The following is a 19,727-nucleotide window of genomic DNA, read 5'->3' as shown; positions in this document are numbered from 1 at the left end:
AGATCGCAGGGAGAGGCCTTCGTCCTGCAGTGGGCATAAAACAGGTTGATGATGATGATGATGATGATGATGATGATGATGGTGGTGGTGGTGGTGGGCCCCCCCCGAAAAAAAATCCTGGGTACGTGCCTGACACCAGGAATTCGGCCGCGGTGCAAAAATTCTGCCACTGCCTGCTGCTTTTGCGCTGGCGTGGACGGAAAGATTACCCACCCTCTTTGCATGACTACGCGAGTTATAGAGTTATAGCTAGAGCTAGTGCACTGATGCAGCGGCTCATTGAGGATTGCGAGAGCTGGATGGTCACCTCACGGCCGACAGAAGTCGGAAAGCTCCCGGTCGCAAAAAACCGAAGCGCACAGATAACTTTCGCTTCTGTCGGCAGTCCGGTCGGCCCCTTCGTCCAGATTTCGCCCTCAAGATTAGCACACAGCCTACGCACCAGCGCCATACTCATCCTGAAGTGGCGGCGGAAATCCTGCTCCGGCAGATCGAAGGCATTTTCCCTGTTTCGAGGTCTTCTCTGCCCAGTGCGTCCGCAAAGAGCCGCGAAAAAATACGGAGTCGTGGGCGCCGCCATGTTTGTTTACAGTGGTTCCCGCGAAGTGGACCTACTCGCCGCGGCTCTTGTGCCGGCCAGCGAAACGGTTCCTTTCGGCGCCGTGGCCACGCCCCGTGACGTAGGCGAAAACTGCGAGGCTGCCTCCGGAAGTTTTCCGTCACGCCAGACGGGACGACGGTCGGCCAATGAGAGGAGGCGAAAGGGACTGGTTCTCGAACGGAACCGCAGTGGGATCTGGCCCCAGACTACGTGGCTCGCTTATCACATGCCTTGACCCGTGGCATGGCACGTTGCTGCTAATGCTGATGATGATGATAATTATGGTTTGCTCGCGTCCTCTTCGAAATCGGATGGTGAGAAATAGTCACATAACCTGCTTGAGTTTATCAGGCCCAACTAAATGCAGCATGCAACTGTTATATGCAACTAATACTTGTCGGGATGCCTGAAGCAGCATAACAGAACTGCACTGCAAAGTTTCTACGTATCGACGCTACGCGGCGCGTATGTCAAATGGCGCGATACGACTGTGATATCCGTAACTTCTGGTTTCGGTTTTGGGTCTTTACATCAGGGCGCCACTCAGCGCCAAACGCTGTAAGTGCCTCCTGTAAGTTGCCTCCTCAGAAATATTCATTATTCGTCTGGTCCCCGACTGAAGCAGTCCGGCTCTCATGTTGCGGCGCTGCGCGCCCCGGCCGTTTAAGCTTCATGCCGTAAACCTTTCGTCCGGCCGCCTCGTCGAAACTACAACAAACTGGCGACGAGGTAAACCGCTTACTTTACTTTTACGGCCCCCTTGCCTTTCTACTTCTGCTGCTCCCCTCCTTCCGGCATGCAAGACACTACGTCCACTTCGGCGTCGTCCACCGCAACTCCCCCGCCTTTGTTCTCCGTGCCCAGCATGGCGTTCGCACCACCCATGCCACCTTTCCTTGCATTACCCGGTACTCCTTCGGTACCGTGGCTCACATGGAAACGTTCTTTTTGCACGTTTATTCAGGCATCCGTATGCGAAGCATTACGAGACGAGAGGTAGAAGGCCATTTTACTGAGCAACTTAGGCTTCGAGGGGCAGCACCTCTACTATGACCTCGCGTCGCAAACGGACCAGACGGCCGCAACGTTCGAAGACGTTCTTCGCATCTTCGACCAGCACTACGAAGAAAGCTCGAATCCCCCGGTGCACCGCATTATCTTCCGGGACAGGAAGCAACTACCTGGGGAAACCTTCCAGGATTTCCTCACCGCGCTACAAAGGCCAGCGCCTGCTTGTGCGTTCGGCGTTTGGCACGACGAGTCTCTTCGCGACCAAATTCTCCAAGGCGTCGCATCAAAAAGAGTTCGAGAACGGCTACTGTACGAAGGATCATCCCTCACGCTCAAGAAAGCCGAGGAAATCGGACGAAGCGTGGAGCAAGTTGACAAGGATTTTGAAGTCTTCAGCAAGTCATCTATTCAGCGTGTCTCGACGCAACGCCAAGATGGCGTCGCCAGCCATCTCCTTCATCTCCCGGGCGTGTAATACCCCTGACACACGAGCAGAAGCAAAGTCCTTTCCAGTAAACCCCTTTTGCTACTCTGAAGGACCCTTTGCAGAAAGGAGTTGCGCCGATGACACACGGCACCGCACTGAACTTCTTTAGATAGTTCCTCAGATGAACGCCGCAAAAAAAAAATAGCGCTGGCTGTTAAAGCCACAAGAGAGAAAACATTCTTAAAAAGCTGCGTATTTAATTACAGTTAGCTACTGTAGAACCTAACAATATATTTCTTTCATTGTTGATGGCTAATAATGCGTATAGTCGTTTATTTTATTCGCGTTTTTGCGTTGTTAGCAGCCATTTAACTTGGTCCAGCAACTCTGTGCAGCCGGTGTTTTGCTGTGCGTGCTGTTTATTCTGGTGGTGCCCGTGTTTCTGTCGTGCTTCTTAACGTCTTTGTCGTCCCTTCCTTTGTGCGCGCTGGCGTAACGCGTTTCTTTCAATATGTTATTCCAACAACTGTGGTTTCTTCTGGGTATTTCCTGCGGGCGCTGATTGTGCAGTCTCCATCTCGCGACGTGAACATACCACATGCGCGCAGCAAACGACGACGACACTGCCGGAATTCAACATGGCGGCACTAGCGACGTAATGCGAGCGTTTGAGAGTATAGCTAGAGGAAATCTTCACTCTTCGACAAATTATATCACCGCTAACAATCAAAACATTTTCGCAAGGTAAAAAAAATTACCTATGGGCACCGTAGTTGTGTGGCATGTTTCCTTCTGTTGACGAGTTGTGCACGCTGTGTGCGAGAGTAACTCCTTTAGCGCTCGAAAAGTAGTTGCGCGATCTCCTTTCCCGAAAAGGAACTTTTCCGTAATGGAGATACTCCTTTGTCGTGTGCCACTGCACTTGAACGCCTTTCCGGCAGATGTCCCCTTACCTAAAGGACTTTAGAGTGCCCGTGTATCAGGGGTATAAGATGGCGGTCACCGCCCCCCTTCTCCCTCGACCCGGCGCCTTCAAGATGGCGATCAACGGCGTGGCAGGCAGTCGCATCGAGCGGCCGGCCAACGTGACGTCCGGCCCGAACTCTGCAAAGCCACTGGAGAACTGGCACCCCATTGTTACCGATGTGGTTCACCTCGCCATATCGCATCCGATGCAGCCTGTCCAGCAAAGCACGTTACCTGCCGTGCGTGCGGAAAAGTGGGACATTACGCTTCGGTTTGCCGTTCGAGGAACCGAACGCAGCGACAGCCTCCTGCTCGAACGCAGCTTGTTTCCTTTACCACTGATACAGAATCAGCATCTACAGTCCCGTTTGTGCTTACAATTCAAGCACCGAATTTCTGTCCGGCAACAATTCGCGCTGAAGTCCTCATTGCGAATACAACACTCAAGTTGCTCGTGGACACAGGAGATACAGTTTTGTTGATGAACAGCTTCCTATACGAAGAACATTTCAAGGTTTTTCCTTTATCTCCTTCGAGTCTTCGACTCAAGAATTATTCGCAGCAAGAAATTCTGCATTCAGGACGTTTCTCCGTGCTCGTCAAGTATCGCAACAACGCTGCAGTAGTGATATTTCACGTCACGAACCAATGCACTTCTCTTCTGGGCTTAGATGCCATTCAAGCTTTGGGCATTGACATTCAAGGGTCTTCGCTCACATGTCAAGTATCAAGACTTCCAGCTGACCCAAGCGTTCAGCCTCCGTCTCTTCCGCACAATGCTCCAACAGAGTTCGCCCATCTGTTCTCGGGACAATTGGGACTTGTCAAGGGCTTCGTCCACGACGTTCGTCTCCGACCTTCAATGCAACCAGTCTCAGCGAAACTGCGTCCTCTACCTCTGGTTCTCCGGGAGCAAGTCTCCGCCGAGCTGCAACGCCTGGAATCAGCTGATGTCGCCGAACGAGTCACTGCGTCCGAGTGGATTTCTCCGCTCGTCGTCGTTCGAGAGAAGGATAATTCCATTCAACTTTGCGTCGATCTTCGAGACGCCAACAAGGTTATCATCGTTGACGCCTTTCCACTACCGAGGGCTGACGAACTTTTGCATCAACTCGCTGGTGCTACTGTCTTTAGTTAGTTGGACTTGCAGTCCGCGTATCACCAGGTGTTATTATCCGAGAAAAGCCGTGAGCTTACTACTTTTATAACTCATGAAGGTCTTTTCCGCTTCAAGCGTGTGTGTTTCGGTTTGGCATCTGCGCCATCCGCTTTCCAACAGATCATGTCATCTGTTTTGAAGGACTGTCCAGGCCCCTTGTGCTACCTTGATGATTTGCTTGTATGGGGTCACACACAACGTGACTACGACAGAAATTTGCAAACAGTCCTGTCTAGGATAAGTAATGCAGGCATGCAGCTTAACCACAAGTGCGTATTCAGTGTCCCATAATTAGCTTTCCTAGGACATAAAATTTCCGCAAATGGCATTTCGCCGATGGATAGTAAAATTCAGGCAATCGTGGAGGCACCACAGCCTAAGCACAAGAAGGCTCTACATTCATTTCTGGGCCTGACGGGATATTATGCTAAATTTATCCCGCAGTATGCCGACGTAGTGGAACCGCTAAGGAAACTTCTAAGGCAAGGACAAGCCTTTGTCTGGGATCGGGATACTGAACGCAGCTTTCAGGCGATTAAAGACGTACTTGGATCACACCCGGTGGCACGCATGTTTCAACCGCATCTGCCTATTGTTGTGACGGTTGATGCTTCTGATGTTGGCATAGGAGCTGTCCTACAGCGAAAATACGGAAATGAGCTCTTTACAGTAGCTTTCGCTTCTCGTACGTTATCTTCCGCAGAGCGACGGTGCTCCGTAGGCGAACGGGAAGCATTGGCATGTCTGTCTGCGTGTGAACATTGGCATGTTTACTTGTGGGGTCGACAGTTCACTTTACGAACTGATCACCAAGCTCTAGTCGCATTGCTATCTTCAAAGGGTCCTGGACAACGACCGTTAAGAATTTCAAGGTGGAATGCAAGATTGCTGTATTACAATTTCTCCATAAAGTACTGTAAAGGTGACCAAAATGTCATTGCGGACGCATTGTCACGCCTGCCTGTCCCTCCCGAATGTGAACCAGCACTAGATAAGGAAATAGTGTCTTTAGTTTCTTCTTGTATTACAAAGGAGGAATTCCAAGCAGCCAAACAGGCAGATCCAGTGTGCCAAGCATTAAAACACAAAATAGTAAAAGGATGGAGAACTGCGGCGGAGCTTCCGCCAGAGTTACAGGCCTATGCTGCTGTACAGTCCGAATTGTCCTACATAGATAATCTGCTTCTCCGGGGTGAACGTATCGCTCCTCCTGCTTCCTTGCGTCAGACACTCCTGTCTATTGCTCATGAAGGTCACTTAGGCATTACTAAAACCCAGTTCAGATTGAGAAGCATCTACTGGTGGCCTCACATGGATAGGCAAGTTGAGGAACTTGTGGGAAACTGCTTTGTGTGCCAACAAGCAGATAAATTTGCCAAACCATCTTTTGCGCCATTACAACCTGTCGAATGGCCATTAAGACCATGGGAAAAGTTAGCCATAGACATAATAGGCCCTCTTGATCGTGCTCCACAGTATGCTCGTTTTGCTTTGGTCATGGTTGACTATCATTCCAAATGGCCCGAAGTTGCTTTTATGCCTTCCATCACATCGGAAGCCATCATGGACAGTCTCATGTCCATATTCAGTAGGGAAGAATGTCCTGATGCTATAGTGTCCGATAATGGGCCACAGTTTGTTTCTGCACAGTTCGAAAACTTCCTGAAGGAAAGAGGCATTAAGCATTTCTTGTCCTCTCTTTACTACCCACAGGTCAATGGCCAGGTAGAAAGATTTAACCGTGTCCTCAAAGAATTCACACAGATTGCTATTTTGGAACAGCGAGACCTCAGACTTGCGGTCTGAGAATACTTGACAATTTACAGGTTTACTCTACGGATGACTAGCGGTGTGTCTCCAGCTATGCTGCTCCATAGTCGACAACCACGAACTCGGCTGGACGTTGCAAACATGCCTCCAATTCATCCTGAATTTGCTTCTCCAAAGTTGCGCCAGGAAGTGCAGAGTAGAGTACGTGTAAAATAGGATAATACTAAAAAGTATGCGTATCGTCGTTCGCGCAACTAAATGCCCTCTGTTTCAGCCAGGCGATCTGTTTAGGGTACGTACTTCACGGAAATCTGGTCCTAAATGCTACGGTCCGTTCAAGATTTACCGCAATGTAGGTCGAAGTACTTTCCAGCTTGAAAATGGCAAGCGTTGGAACGCGTCTAAACTGGTGAAGTACTCGGTACGTCAGGGAGAAACAAATGAAAGGAGTCATTTCAATGATGGAACATCATTTGACGATGGTTTTCCACCTTTGCTTCCAGTTCCTACTGGTACTCATTTTCCTGCTGCAACCCCTTCTTTGCAACTACCTGTTTCACCACCACCACCTCCGGGTTCACCCCGTGCAGAACAGTCTCCTGAACATCCGTGCGACACTACTCCCCAAGACACTGCCCCTGAAGGCACTCAGGTCTCTGACACACCTTCTAGCCCCAGTACGAGTAACACTTCTGCTGTTCCTCCTCTACAACTTGAACCAGTCCTCCGTAGGTCTACACGCCATAGACAACCTCCGGAACGATTTAAGGATTATGTTTCCAAGTAGCTTGTTGCCTTAGGTTACTGTCTGCAAAGGTTTCAACCCTCCCGTGCGAATTCGGCTCTTAACGCCAAAAGTATTTCCTTTCATGTTTGTTAGCTGAATAAGACAAAAGCAGTATCCTTCAAATGGGGGGATTTCTGGCAGCATAAACGGTGCTACACGCACGCTGTACTTACTGCTATACTGCAGATTTATCAATGGATCCTAGTTGTAGGAACGCTTTTCTTCATTTCTTAGCATCCCCGCAGAAGGGATACCATACATTTCTTGTATGTTACGTTTCTTGCAGCATAAACATGTATGAATTTTCACTACTGTGGTAGCCGCCATACTAATTTGTCTTTCATGCCAAAAAAGAAAAAAAAAGTTTTTCGTTAGCATTATTAACGGGGGGGGGGCACTATGGAGTGTAAAGTGCTTTTACGCACAAGGCCAATCAACGACAGCCACAGAGACTGTCTCGAGTCAGGCTCAGGGCGAATGAGCCACCCATCAGTGCTGTCCAAGGGGGCACACAGATGGTTGTTACTGTATACTTATGTACTTTGTGAACTTTCTATGTGTTATCTCTGTGTGCAAGGCTGCATCTCATCGTCCTCCCAAGACGGGTTTAATAGGGAAGCCAGAGATCATTTTCTGGTGTGTAAAGATGTATCACTTATCATGTGTGTTACAGTACTAACATGTGTTCTTTGACTCGTGACTTTTGTTGCGAGGATAGCGAGTAGATCATTTTTTCCTTTCAAGGGAGAGGTGATGTGGTATCCGTAACTTCTGGTTTCGGTTTTGGGTCTTTACATCAGAGCGCCACTCAGCGCCAAACGCTGTAAGTGCCTCCTGTAAGTTGCCTCCTCAGAAATAGATTCATTCTTCGTCTGGTCCTCGACTGGAGCAGTCCGGCTCTTATCTTGCGGCGCTGCGCGCACCGGCCGTTTAAGCTTCATGCCGTAAACCTTTCGTCCGGCAGCCCCGTCGAAGCTACAAGAACGACGGTAATGGTGATGATGATTTAATGGCATTTCCTTTGAAACGGGTCGGCGAAAAACAGTCACTTAGCCTGCTTGAATTAATGAGTTATGTCCTAGATAATTTCCATTGCATTAAGATTTTTACATCTCTATAGTCTTCTCTTTCATCCTCAAACCTTCTTTAACTGCCTTGTACCCCTACTTGTGCACCTGTGGCAATGCGTTCTACCTGATGCAATAATATGTACCTGGAATTCAAATAGGGTAACAGCGCAAACAGACGACCAAAAGAAGGCAGACACGCGTACACATAAGAGCTGACTAAATACTGGTGTTATTGGCAACCATAGCACACCTTATATACGCCAGAGTGAAGCAAGAAAAACGAAGGGGAAAAACATCTCAAGGGTGGTAGCGTGCCAAGAATGCAAGCGCTATACAGCCAACCAAGCGCAACAAAACTCAAACAATTTATCTTTTTCTTTGCAGTCTGAACTCCCGATAGTCACATCCATAAGATCAAATTCAGCATCAAAGAAAACAAGGGAGCCGTGCTAAAGCACTTGCTAGCAAATTTTTTAATGTGTTAGGTTTCTAAACTGATGGGCACGGTCTTGTCAGTGATCTTTTCTAGAATGGTCGTCTCTTTCAACCGGGCCACACATCGGCTACATTTCCTAACGTGCGCAATCTAATGTGCGTATTTATCATCTAGTTTTTTTTCAGTTTTTTAGCGTGTTCTCCTAAACGGTCATTGACACAGCGACCAGTTTCGCCGATGTAAAACATCCCACATGGCATGGGAATGCAATACGTCACTCCAGTGGAACATTGAACTAAGGGCGGCTGGTGGTTTTTTCTGGCATCCACGTTTTCTGGCGTTACAGATGCGAGGACACTACTTTCCCAGCGTATTTTGGGCCGAAAAACAAATTGGCACGCCATGCATACATGCCAGCTTTTTATGATTGTGGGAAAGTTTACGGATGTAAGGCACCACCTCAGGCTTACGCGCCTTCCGTTCATCTTCAGCCGTTGCACTTCCCGATGCACGCTTGAATTTTTGAAGAAGTGTTTCTGCATTTTTGAACCTATGTGAAGCAGAGTTATCGTGAAGCGGCTATCCAAATGGTATAAATTTGCTTATTTCACTCCCGCGTCTTTCACGTAAAGGAAAGTGGTGAGTGTGCATGTGCTCTCGCGTACCCGTGCTACAACATGCGAACCACGCGGCGATCATCTCAACGAGCTTGTTGACGTTGGCACGACAGAAGCATTCGCGGTAATGGTGGTCTTGGGGTTCGAGCATCGCCTTGCTCTAATGGGAGTCCAGGCGGGATACCAGCATTGGGCACGTAATTAAAGTTTTCTAAATGTGAACTACTGGCGCAGGCATGAGCACCCAGCAGCTATGGTCAGAAAAGTGGAGGAAGGCTCACCAAGAAAATTTCGCTTTAAAAAAAATTAAGAAGACGACTAAAGCGTCATCGCCATTATAAGCACCCGATCTAGCGTAGTCTTCTCTGTTTTCATACCACTTATTTTTATGTTTCACGCAAAACATTATTGCCCAAAAAGCTTCCAATACATAAAAGAATAATGGAAGGTTGTTTACTTCTATTTTTCGTATTCCCGGCACTCGTGCCGGTTCAACAACTTTGGAGAAAAAATTTGGGAGCAATGAGATCGGGGCTTCTATATGCTACGCAAAATCTGTACACAATTACAAGATGGTGATTGAGCGCTAAATTTCAGCCACGTTTGACAAATTGAAGAAAGAGATGCTTTGCCTCATCGCTTCCAAATACGTTTCAGTTTACAAAATAAAATACAGTCGGTGGTCTTGCGAATATCGAGCTATAATGTGGATGTTGCAGTGCTGTTGCTGACGGCTACGCTGCTGAACTGCTGCCGCAGCGCCCATGGAAGCAACAAGGAGCCGAACATGGTTCCAGGTCGAAGCGTGATCGTGCACCTGTTCGAGTGGAGATTCGACGACATTGCCGAAGAGTGCGAAAGGTTCCTTGGCCCGCGTGGCTATGGCGCTGTTCAGGCGAGTTCCGCAACTTCTCTCTATTAAGCGACGCCCTAGGACCAGCTGATCGTATCGAAACGGCAATAAACCGCTTCATACGCGCGTCTACTTCACTGTGAATATTTACCCGGACGCAGAATTGCTTTTTTCTGGTATATATATATATATATATATATATATATATATATATATATATATATATATATATATATATACAGAGAGAGAGGGGGTACTATCAGCGTTCCTGGTAACTCTGTTGATATTACAGCGAGCCCATGTTAAAAAATACGATGGCATTGCTTAGATGTTTCGGCTGGCAGCTCTTGATGAAGTGCGGCCTACGGCCGATGCTTTTGTGCGTGTATGTGGGTGTATGCATGCTTGATAGTGTTCCTTCTTGTGTTGTCTTGAACTGCCATATTTATGTGGAGTGGGCTGCGGCTTTTATTTTTATTAATTTATCCGCCTCATAATAAAGAATGTCTTGAACTGCTATTCTTCAGCTTGAGATGTACGCTTGATACTTTAGTTTTTTTTTTGCAGTTTTGAGCAATTGAAAAAATCTGCAGCCTATATGAGATAATGAGAAATACCCTTACTAAAGCTACGATGTTTTAACTTTATCATTGAAATCTAACTAACCTCAGCAAAATCGGTACAGTGGTGGTCAAGGAACACAATTTATCCCGTTTCATGTATTTAGATAAGGGCCCGTGAGCTAAAGCTTACCCTTAAAACCGCTTGCCAGGGGTTGGTACTTGCCGTGGTTGCTTAGGGGCTTTAAGTTAAACAAAACCATGAGGTTTTACATGCCAAACCACTATATCATTATTAGTCATGGTGTAGTGGGGGACTCGGGAAATTTCGACCACAAGGCGGTCTTTAACGTGCACCTCAATCTAAGAAGATGGAAGTTTTCGCATTTCGCCCCCATATAAATGAGACCGTCGTGGCCGGGATTCTACCCCGCGACCTCGTGCTTAACAGCCCAACATAATAACCACTAAGTAACTACGGCGGGTGGACAAGGTCGCGGGATAATATCGAGGCCATGCCCATGGCCGAATTTCAATGTGGACCAAATGCAAAAACGGCCTTGTACAGTGTGTTGGGTGCAGGTTCAAGAAAGTCAGGTGGTCGAATTTAATCCGGGGCCCCCGCTACAGCATGCCTCGTGCTTTTGGTACATGAAGCCTTTTCATGAAAAAACAAACTATAGAAGGGCTACCGTCACGTTGGGGCAGTATTTCGCATAAGTATAGCGCTCTGGTGCTTGAGAACGTTACGAAGTGGCTTTTTCTTCATATTGAACAAACACTACCAAAGACGAAAGTTACAGCACTACTACGTGCGATGAGGATGTTACAAGTGGAGCTGGTTGATAAATGTCTACGATTCGATAACGAAGTGCAATAGACCACACGAGGACACACACGCATACGATTCCAGTTTAAACTGAATAAACGGGACTGTGGGCAGCAAACGATGCGCATTTGAACGACGTGGTCATGCTCTGCAGCTTATCCCCTCAGCTAGTGTGAGTACTGTGCAGGAGAAGCTAGTAAGCAGAAGTGATATGCAGGACAGAAAACTGCAATGAAAAGCCGTGTCTCCTGCACTTCACCAAATGATGGCCTTAGTTTCCCACAGGAAGAAGACGTTGACTAGAGTCCTTAGGGAATGCGACGCCACATTAAACAGTGTGTCACCAATTTCTCAAACACCATGTCTGACTGTGCGACATCGCGGGGGCCAAGCGGAAATCGCTATCGACGGCTACGCCATAAGCGGCACGCGTGAACTGTTATGTTAGATTACGTTAAATTGTGCATGCGCAGTCGATCAAAACAAGGGCTTAAATTTCTGCAGCTACATCAGAAACAGCTCTGCCGGCACCCGAGTACGCTTCTTAAACGTCTAAGCGTTCGTCTGAATTGCTGTCGGTGACAGTTTTCGCCGCTTCTTTACTGCATTCGGCACGCTCTACAAAGGTGGCTGTTCTCACATGCTGCAAAACAGGCGCGGCCGTCGCATCGTACACACAGACATTTCCGGTTGACCCGCATGACATTGTACCGACACAACAGCCTCTCTAGAAATATTGTACCACATACGGCGTCACTGCTCGACATTATCAGCGGGAGTGCAAGTTTTGAATACAATTCGCACTTTCTGGCGAAACAACTGCCGGAACTTACGTCATGGCTTCTAGATAATTGAATAAGTGCGACTGACTTAAACAATCATCGTATGCTAAAAGCAATTTCTTCTTCGGGATATCGTTCGGAATTGTACCTCTGTAACAATGCTGTTTCTCTATACACCTCAATTGTGCCCGCTGATTCGCTTTCTTTTTCTGTTTATCATATTTTTTATATCCTAAGCTTTTGATACAAATACTCCCTTAGTGTGAAAATGCGCGTGTGAAAATGCGCGTCATAACTTAGGTAAGCGTTCGGAGGTGTTTAAAATGTTCACTTTTCTTTGGCACTATTGAATTGAGCATGCTATTGAGATTTTACCATCTGCATTCAGTGAATACGGCTCTAAATTGAAGCTGTCGCACACTTTGTTTTCTAAACCACCCTTTCCTAGTCTCCGCTCACCTGCGTCTCCTTCGTTCTGCTCTGCAGCAGCGCAGTTCTCTGTGACTAGAGCCTGACCGTAATTTACAGACAACTTCCGCCGCGCGCTATGCTGCATGGACTCGTCCGTTTTTTGCAAAATCTGCATATTAATTGGGAGCGTTTTGGTCATCTTTCTGAAGTGGAATGGTGGTTCTTGTGACTTTTCTTTAGCCACCACCATCACTCTGTGGGTGCTTATCATGCGCTGTCACCGAGTGGCATAGTAACAACAAGTTATTTGCTCTAAACCCAGTTATTGATGTTGATTAACAGCGACTTGCGCATAGATATGCGCACTTGTTTTTCGCAATAGCAACCTGATAAATATAGGACATCGAAATGGCGTATTTTTGTGAAAGTGCGCTGCTGCTAAGGAATGTGCCATCGCTATATTTAGCGGTGTGATGGTGAGTTTACGCGTTGCTTCTCAAAAACGAAATATATTAGGATGAGGTGGGGCAGAGTTTCCCACGATGATGGGAAGGATGTATGTGAGTTGAGGCTTCTTGAAGCAGAAAATATTTTCAATGACGGCTGTCAGGAATATAATACAGGCGCATACATGAACACTGATCATTTTCGTCGTCATAGGGGTCGAGGTCATTAGAAGCACTATGTTCACGAGACAGCTGTTTGCAGCACTCGCTACCACTGACACTATTATAGTTTTCGCTAGCCTGTCGCGGCGCTTGTAGAAGGTAACTCGTATTGTGGTACTGTCGTGGGCCGCAGCCTGCAGTGCGCCAGATGACGACGAAGAGAGAAAAGCAATTCTTTTATCATTGCGGGAAATGTGCCGCAAATCTTCTCTAGTAATAAACATACAAAAATACAAATAAGGAAAAAAACATTCACTTAACTTGTCTTGACAGTTATAACTTGTTTGTTATACGAAGGGTACAGTCCCTGTATAAAGAAATGGGGGAGTTTGGCCTCTCCGGATATTCTGTGCTTGCTATCGCGACCAGCAGGGCACAGCATTATGATAAGTTACTGCATCAGTGATTTTGACAGGTGGCAGTGTTTGCTGCTGATTGAATGCCACCGTAGCTGCCCGATCAGGAAACTACAAGTGTAAGGTTTTTATAATCAGCCTTTTTTAGAAACAATTTCTCGCACGCCTAATAATTTAAGGAACGTTCAGTGAACTATTATCTTTAAAGTAAACCCCATCTGTTATAATTTCGTTCTCAAAATGAGGGACAGGGTAGACGGGTGTTGTGTTTAGTTTTGTGGAAGCGCTTAAGGTTTATAAAAAAGTGGTACTGTCACATGGTGGTGACGTTGAAGAACACAGTAACAATACTGTGAAAGAAAAAACTAACTTTTATTGGGCGAACCTGTGCCCACAAAAACAGGCTACACTTATCGCACAACGATAGCGGCGAACACGGTCGGTGATCGTCGAAAATCTGATGAGCGGGTCAAGAGCGTCGGCTTTTATACATCAGTCGTCGAATGTTCCAGAGTAATCGCTGGGACCCGCGTGCCTTCCATAAAGTTCTACTTTATTCGCGTCGCGCACACATGCAATCAGATTACACAAGGTTCGGTCACAGACAGTGGATAGAACCATCGATAACATTCCAGAAACTTCCGATACATGCAGGCGCGTCCTGCGCTGTGCGATAACTAGAGAAGGTGAAACGTGTCGCCCGATAAAGACGAATAAGTAGATTTGTCAATACATTCGACGCCAATGATTTTTTTTTTCATAAGTTCCAAACTCCAACCTCAGAATCGCTCCTAGTTTTACAACCAGTATTAGGAGCGCGTGTCGAGAGGACCGTGTAACTTGAACCCCGCGATTGGTATGTGTCCATGAAAATTTGTAAATAAAATGTCAGTCAGCGAAGTTTAGCTAAGAGAGGCGTTAGGTTACACTGTTTAGCACTGTCTGACTTCCGCGTTGCTGTTCATTTGTTCGGCACCCAATATTGTAACAGAGTCCTGAATTCGCTTTCTTTATTTGCTGAAGAATGCCTCGGCTATGATAGAAAGTCACGCATGGCCATGTCGCTATATAAGTGGCAATCATCTTTTACTGCTCAGGAGGAGGTCGCGGTTTCGTTGCTCGACTAAGCGACAGCCATATGTGCTCGTCTACCAATCATTGAAGGCGCGCTAAAGAACCGCAAGTGGTGACACCTAATATTGAGACATCCAACACAGCATCCGCCCTAGTCCCTGTGGTGGTCATAAATGTTACACGTAATCAATCAATAATCCACTGTCAAGGGTCTCTGCTGCAGCCCGCATTACACCACTACATGGGAATCCTGTGCTTTTCAGTCGTTATAAGAAGACAATATTGATCACTTCAACATTAACAACACTCAGTGTTCTTGTGGTTCGTTTTAAATCCAATTTTTGCGACGATGGTAATCCTTCTGTTTCCGTGAAGCAGACATCGCCAGTGAATGAACATGGCATCGTCTTAGGGGAGACAGTGAAACGGCCATGGTTCGAGCGGTACCAGTCGGTGAGTTACAAAATTGGCAACCGGAGCGGCAACGAGACGCAGTTTCGTGACATGGTTCGCCGCTGCGACGGGGCCGGCGTCAGGTGGGTGCACAGCTAAGCATACCGTCCTTGCGACTTGTTTTCGCCTGAACGTTTCTTTGCTCGCTATAACATTCAGTCTCCAAGCATCCGCGCCCTACAGTCGGACTGTAATGAGACGGAACACTAGCGCAATGAAATAAATTGATGCGTGGAAAGCTGTTGCTGCCGGAAGCGAGTTCAGGTGATGATCTCCGTCCAGCATATGCTAACGCCGGAGCCAGACGTTTCAGCAGGAGACGATGAGTATACTAGCGTTTGTGCAAGGACTATTGAAGACATTTATGAGAAAGAAACTTGAGGAAAAACGTACTGACCATATTTCATAGCTTTGACACAGTGGAGACGAGAGTTTGCGAGTACTGTTCTCGACAACATTTCACTAATTCGATTTGTGTTTATGACTACGATTTGGGCGTTGTATACTGCAGAATTGATGCCAGCCAGCATCTAAGGTATAACATTTTGCTGGAAACTCTGGCCCTTCGACCACTTCTGACTGTGCTCAATCTTCTGCCGAAGTGCGTTGCGGTTCGGCTTATGTTGGAACACTGTGGAAAAATGCAGTGCGCAGGAGTGGTAAGGGGTGCTGCAATGCACCAGACGCAATATAACATGCTGTGTGTTTTTTTAAATTGTTGCTGCGCGCGAAGTTTCTAGTAAAAGCTGGTGCTTGGAGTACTGACGGTTATGAGTTCAATTCTTGCTACTGAATAATCGCACGTATTAGTATTGTTCTGCCTTGGATTGCTTGTTATTAGCAATCTCAGATAGTCGTCGCAAAACCACAGAATATGGATGGTACCCAAAATGTGCTGCCATCTAACTGCACTCTTCATTGATCGCATTCCATGTTTAAGTGTAGCCACCATGAATTGGTCAGCAGTAAGAGCTAGTTTCGGGCATTAACTCTTTATTTATATACAACACCTCATATTCTAATGAACGATCACATTTATGAAAGAATGCTCTGTCACAGCAGAAAACTGTGTGTTATTTAGGCTGCTATGCTCTACAGACGCCACATGATTGCTGGTTTAAGTTGAACATGCGAACTGCACTAAGAAAGACGGCAAGGCTATTGCTCTTATTGTTCTTTATTGTTTCGATTTCCGTGAAATCTCTTTGAGGAGGCAGAGGGGGGCTCGATTTGTATTTTCTCAGATTAGACGTTGGTGGGGCACCTTCTTCATTATTTCGTCTCGTCGAATTATTTGTAGCATTTCCCATTTTTTGATCTTTTACTTACTTCGCTAGCATGTCACATCAACTTAGGTTTTCAATATATAATCCTTCGCTGTGCGCATGTAATAGCGTCTAAAAATGATCAGCTTTTCCACTCTAGGAAGGTGGATGACGAGCGAAGCTGTGTAGCACACAGCAATGAGGTGACACAGATTTTAGAAAGAAGGTACAAACACATTTATTTTCATTCACCGGCGTTCATATATACATTCGTTATATACATTTGTGTTTTCATTCTGCGAAATATTGATTCAAAGAATTTGTGACCGAAATCACCACACCGACACCAGTGGCAAGGGGGGAGAGAGGGGCAGTATGGCAACTCTGGCATGATGCGCAGCAGCGGTGCCAGCGGTCACAAAAGAGGACGACGACGAGCGGGCGAGCAGTGGCACGATCCATTGCTGAGGGTGACAGTTTTACTGAACAGGTTTGTTGAAGTACACGAAAAATGCGCAGAACCCTAGCCGTTAACAGCTTCGCTATCATAACTAAAGCTTTTAATTGAAATAAATTGCTAAGCGCAGAAAAATAAATTGTTCAGAAGTGCCAAATTAACAAAGCATCAAGTTGAATGAAGAAAAAAGCGTTGGTTTTAGTAAGCAATAATTTGCCTCAGTATTCTTCTCGAAGTGATTCGGGGGATCTATTTTCTTCAAGAGTGTGGTGCTAGTGTACATTGACGCGCAGCTGAAATTTTGTTGTATGCTTTTATAAAAGGCTCGGCAGGCTGTCAAGATACGCCCACTGTTGTTAAAGACGTCGTCCTTCCGCCATAGTCGATGGTCAGAGTTCCCGTTGCCGCCTCTGCTACAGACACTTTCGAGGTAGAGAAGCCGACACCTCTCAAATGCAATAAGAAAAATGTACTTGTGCAGTGCTGCATGCTTTAGTTACTAATGGACGATCCGCATTACTGACACTGAATTGTTCTCGAGAGCCTGTTGCACTGCTCAGTGCAACGCGGCTCACTTTGCTTCAACAAAACGCGAGCAGCTGCATTGTGGCCTTGAGTGATGAAAAAACTAGATTCTGTCGCTTTCAGTCGCTCTACAGAGGCCAACTTTCTGAGTATGGTCAACGAAAGGCTGCCGCCTGACAAGCGCCAAGCCGTGGTCTATGTTGTGACAAGCAAGCAACAATCTTTGATTATGCTGAGAGCGTCGAACAAGCCCGCGTACCCGCGTCATGTACGTGCCACATGATTAACTTGGGATTGGCCGATCCTATCCGCCAGAAACCGTAGCGCGTCTCATTAAAAGTACGCAAAATTATAGCTCAGCAGGTAGAAGGTGTGTGAAAGAATGGTATTCAGGAGTCACCTAGTCCTTGGACTGCACCTGATATTCTTGTGTACAAGTAAATACTGTTCTTTGAGGTGCTGTGTAGATCACCGACGTCTCAACTCTGTTACGAGGGAGAATGTATACACGCTTTCCGATCGAGGACGTCATCGACTGCTTGCACTCGGCTTCGTATTTCTCCTCCATCGGCCGAAAACCTGGCTATTGGCAAATCATCACGCTTAGAAATGACATAGAGAAGACAGCCATTATAGCCACAGTGGGTTTGTTTGAATGTAATGTCGTTTTGGTCTATTTATCGAACCTACAACGTTTGAGCGCTCGATGGACATAGTTCTGCGTGGAATGAATTGGGCGATTGCTCGTGCTCGCACTTCCGCCATTTTAACGCGACAGCGTTAAGGAGCTCGTGTCGCAGAAAAGCCGGTGTCGCCGGCGTCCATGGCGTTGGCTGTGAGCGATAAATCCCGGCGGGCACTTCATGAATAAAAGACAACTTGCAAGATGGGCTGGGTGGGAATCGAACCAGGGTCTCCGGAGTGTGAGACGGAGACGCTACCACTCAGCCACGTGTTCGATGCTTCAAAGCGGTACAAAATCGCCTCTAGTGAATGCGATGTTGCTTTAGAAAGGAGCCGTAGAAAGTAATACTGCGGTGTATATCGGTAATTATGAACATGTAACTTCAGAAGTGCGTTTCCGCTACATTTCTTCTGCGCTTTCCGCACACGCAGAGCCATCTTGCGGCAAACACAGAAGACCCACTCCTCTCAATGTACGGCGCTGCGCCGACAGGTGGCGCGCCACGCGCGCATTGGGTAAAGCCCCTCAATCTCCCAAAGTAGCGCCATTCACTTCCCTCCTCCTCCGCTCGGCGCGGCCTCGATGGTGGCGCCGCTGGTGGTGGGCCTGCCGTAGCAGACGACGGCTAACACGCTACGGGAGGAAATCCGCGGGAAAGTTCTTTCGAGTCCTGCGGAGCAGTTTTTTCAATCTAGATCTTGCTTTGTCAGTCGGTAACTGGCCTTAAGAATGTGGTGTCGGATTTGCGGAAGAAATAGAGAAAAGCACCATTATTCAAGGCGTATTTAAGGCGTAAAGCGCGCGCACGTTGAAAGTTCGTGTTGCTGAAACACGACACAAGCACGCGGTGTGCTCAGACACGCTAGTAATTACCAGAGTTTCAGGTTTTGACAGCGCGAAAGTATGTGCACGTGGTTTCGTAGGTTAATTTACGTACCTGCAGGATGCTTTTGTTCGGCCGGCGCGTGAGAGATTCCGACTGTCTGCGGTCAGCAATGCCTGGCAGCAGGGCCGTTTCTGTTCCGCGCCTTTTACAGATGTACGTAGCTCATGCACAGGTTGTGGTGGCCATGAGCAACGTTTTCACACATAGGCGGTATAGATAATTTTAACAACGTACCAGCATATGAAATCGTTATTTATTTATTACAGTGCAAATGGTTAGAATTTGATAGAAAAGAAAGAAGGAACTTGATGGGACAACTGGAAAGAGGTTCAGAAAATAATTATCCCCCTCCCTCATTGGCACCAGCAACACTTTTGTTGAAGTGCTAATTTTATCTCTGTATACTACGTGCGTCTGTATTCTTTTGCGTTGTGAGTTTTCACAAGGAAGCAGTGTGGCGTTAACTGGAACAGTCAAGGCACACAAGACAGAGGAAAAGTTGATTCTTGGGTTTTACATCCCAACACCACGATCTCATAAGGCACGCCATAATGGGGGCTCTGGATTAATTTTTTTGCAGCTGGGGTTCTTTAACGCACCCCCAATGCACTGGACACGGGCCCGTTTTGACACGGGCGTCAAAAGAAGAGGTTGGAGGAGCCGTGTCACTTCAAAAAGCCGCGCGTTCTTTGCCACTTGCTCGAAGTCAGCCCGCCCGATCTTGTGAATCCACACTTTTCTTCGTTTTGCGTTGCGCTCGGCGGATGGTAAAACAAAAAGCTTTTTGCCGTCACTGGGTCTGTTGTGGCAACCGTAGGCGCAGCAGCACGGCATCGCAATTAAGCACTCGGCCCTAACACATTGTATAAAACTACCGCGCTCCTTCAAACCGCCTGCCGTACTTCGATGCGCAGGCCCAACAATGGGGGTCGCAGGCCCAAGATTGGGGGTCGCAGCGCGCTGGAAAGAAAAGATATACAAAAGCGCGGCGCCTGCTCTGCGCCGGAAAGAAAAAAATATACAAAAGCGCGGGGCCCGCTTTCACTTGACACAGATTGGCCAATGGGGGAGCGGAGGAG

At 47.1% G+C, this 19,727-nt stretch overlaps 1 protein-coding gene across 1 annotated transcript in view; it reads left to right on the top strand.

Moving 5' to 3' along the window:
- The first annotated feature begins 9,569 nt into the window (after positions 1-9,569).
- The window catches only part of LOC135904297 (alpha-amylase-like), an 89,908-nt gene continuing 79,750 nt past the window's right edge, over positions 9,570-19,727 (top strand). Inside the window, exons 1-2 of the mRNA XM_070533595.1 lie at positions 9,570-9,739; positions 14,756-14,913. Of these exons, the coding sequence (XP_070389696.1) occupies positions 9,632-9,739; positions 14,756-14,913 (266 nt within the window). The 5' untranslated portion in view covers positions 9,570-9,631. The remainder of the gene's footprint in view (positions 9,740-14,755; positions 14,914-19,727) is intronic.

This window comes from Dermacentor albipictus, chromosome 2 (genome assembly GCF_038994185.2).
Source record: "Dermacentor albipictus isolate Rhodes 1998 colony chromosome 2, USDA_Dalb.pri_finalv2, whole genome shotgun sequence".
NCBI lineage: Eukaryota > Metazoa > Arthropoda > Arachnida > Ixodida > Ixodidae > Dermacentor > Dermacentor albipictus.
This window is presented reverse-complemented; position numbering and strand designations above follow the sequence as displayed.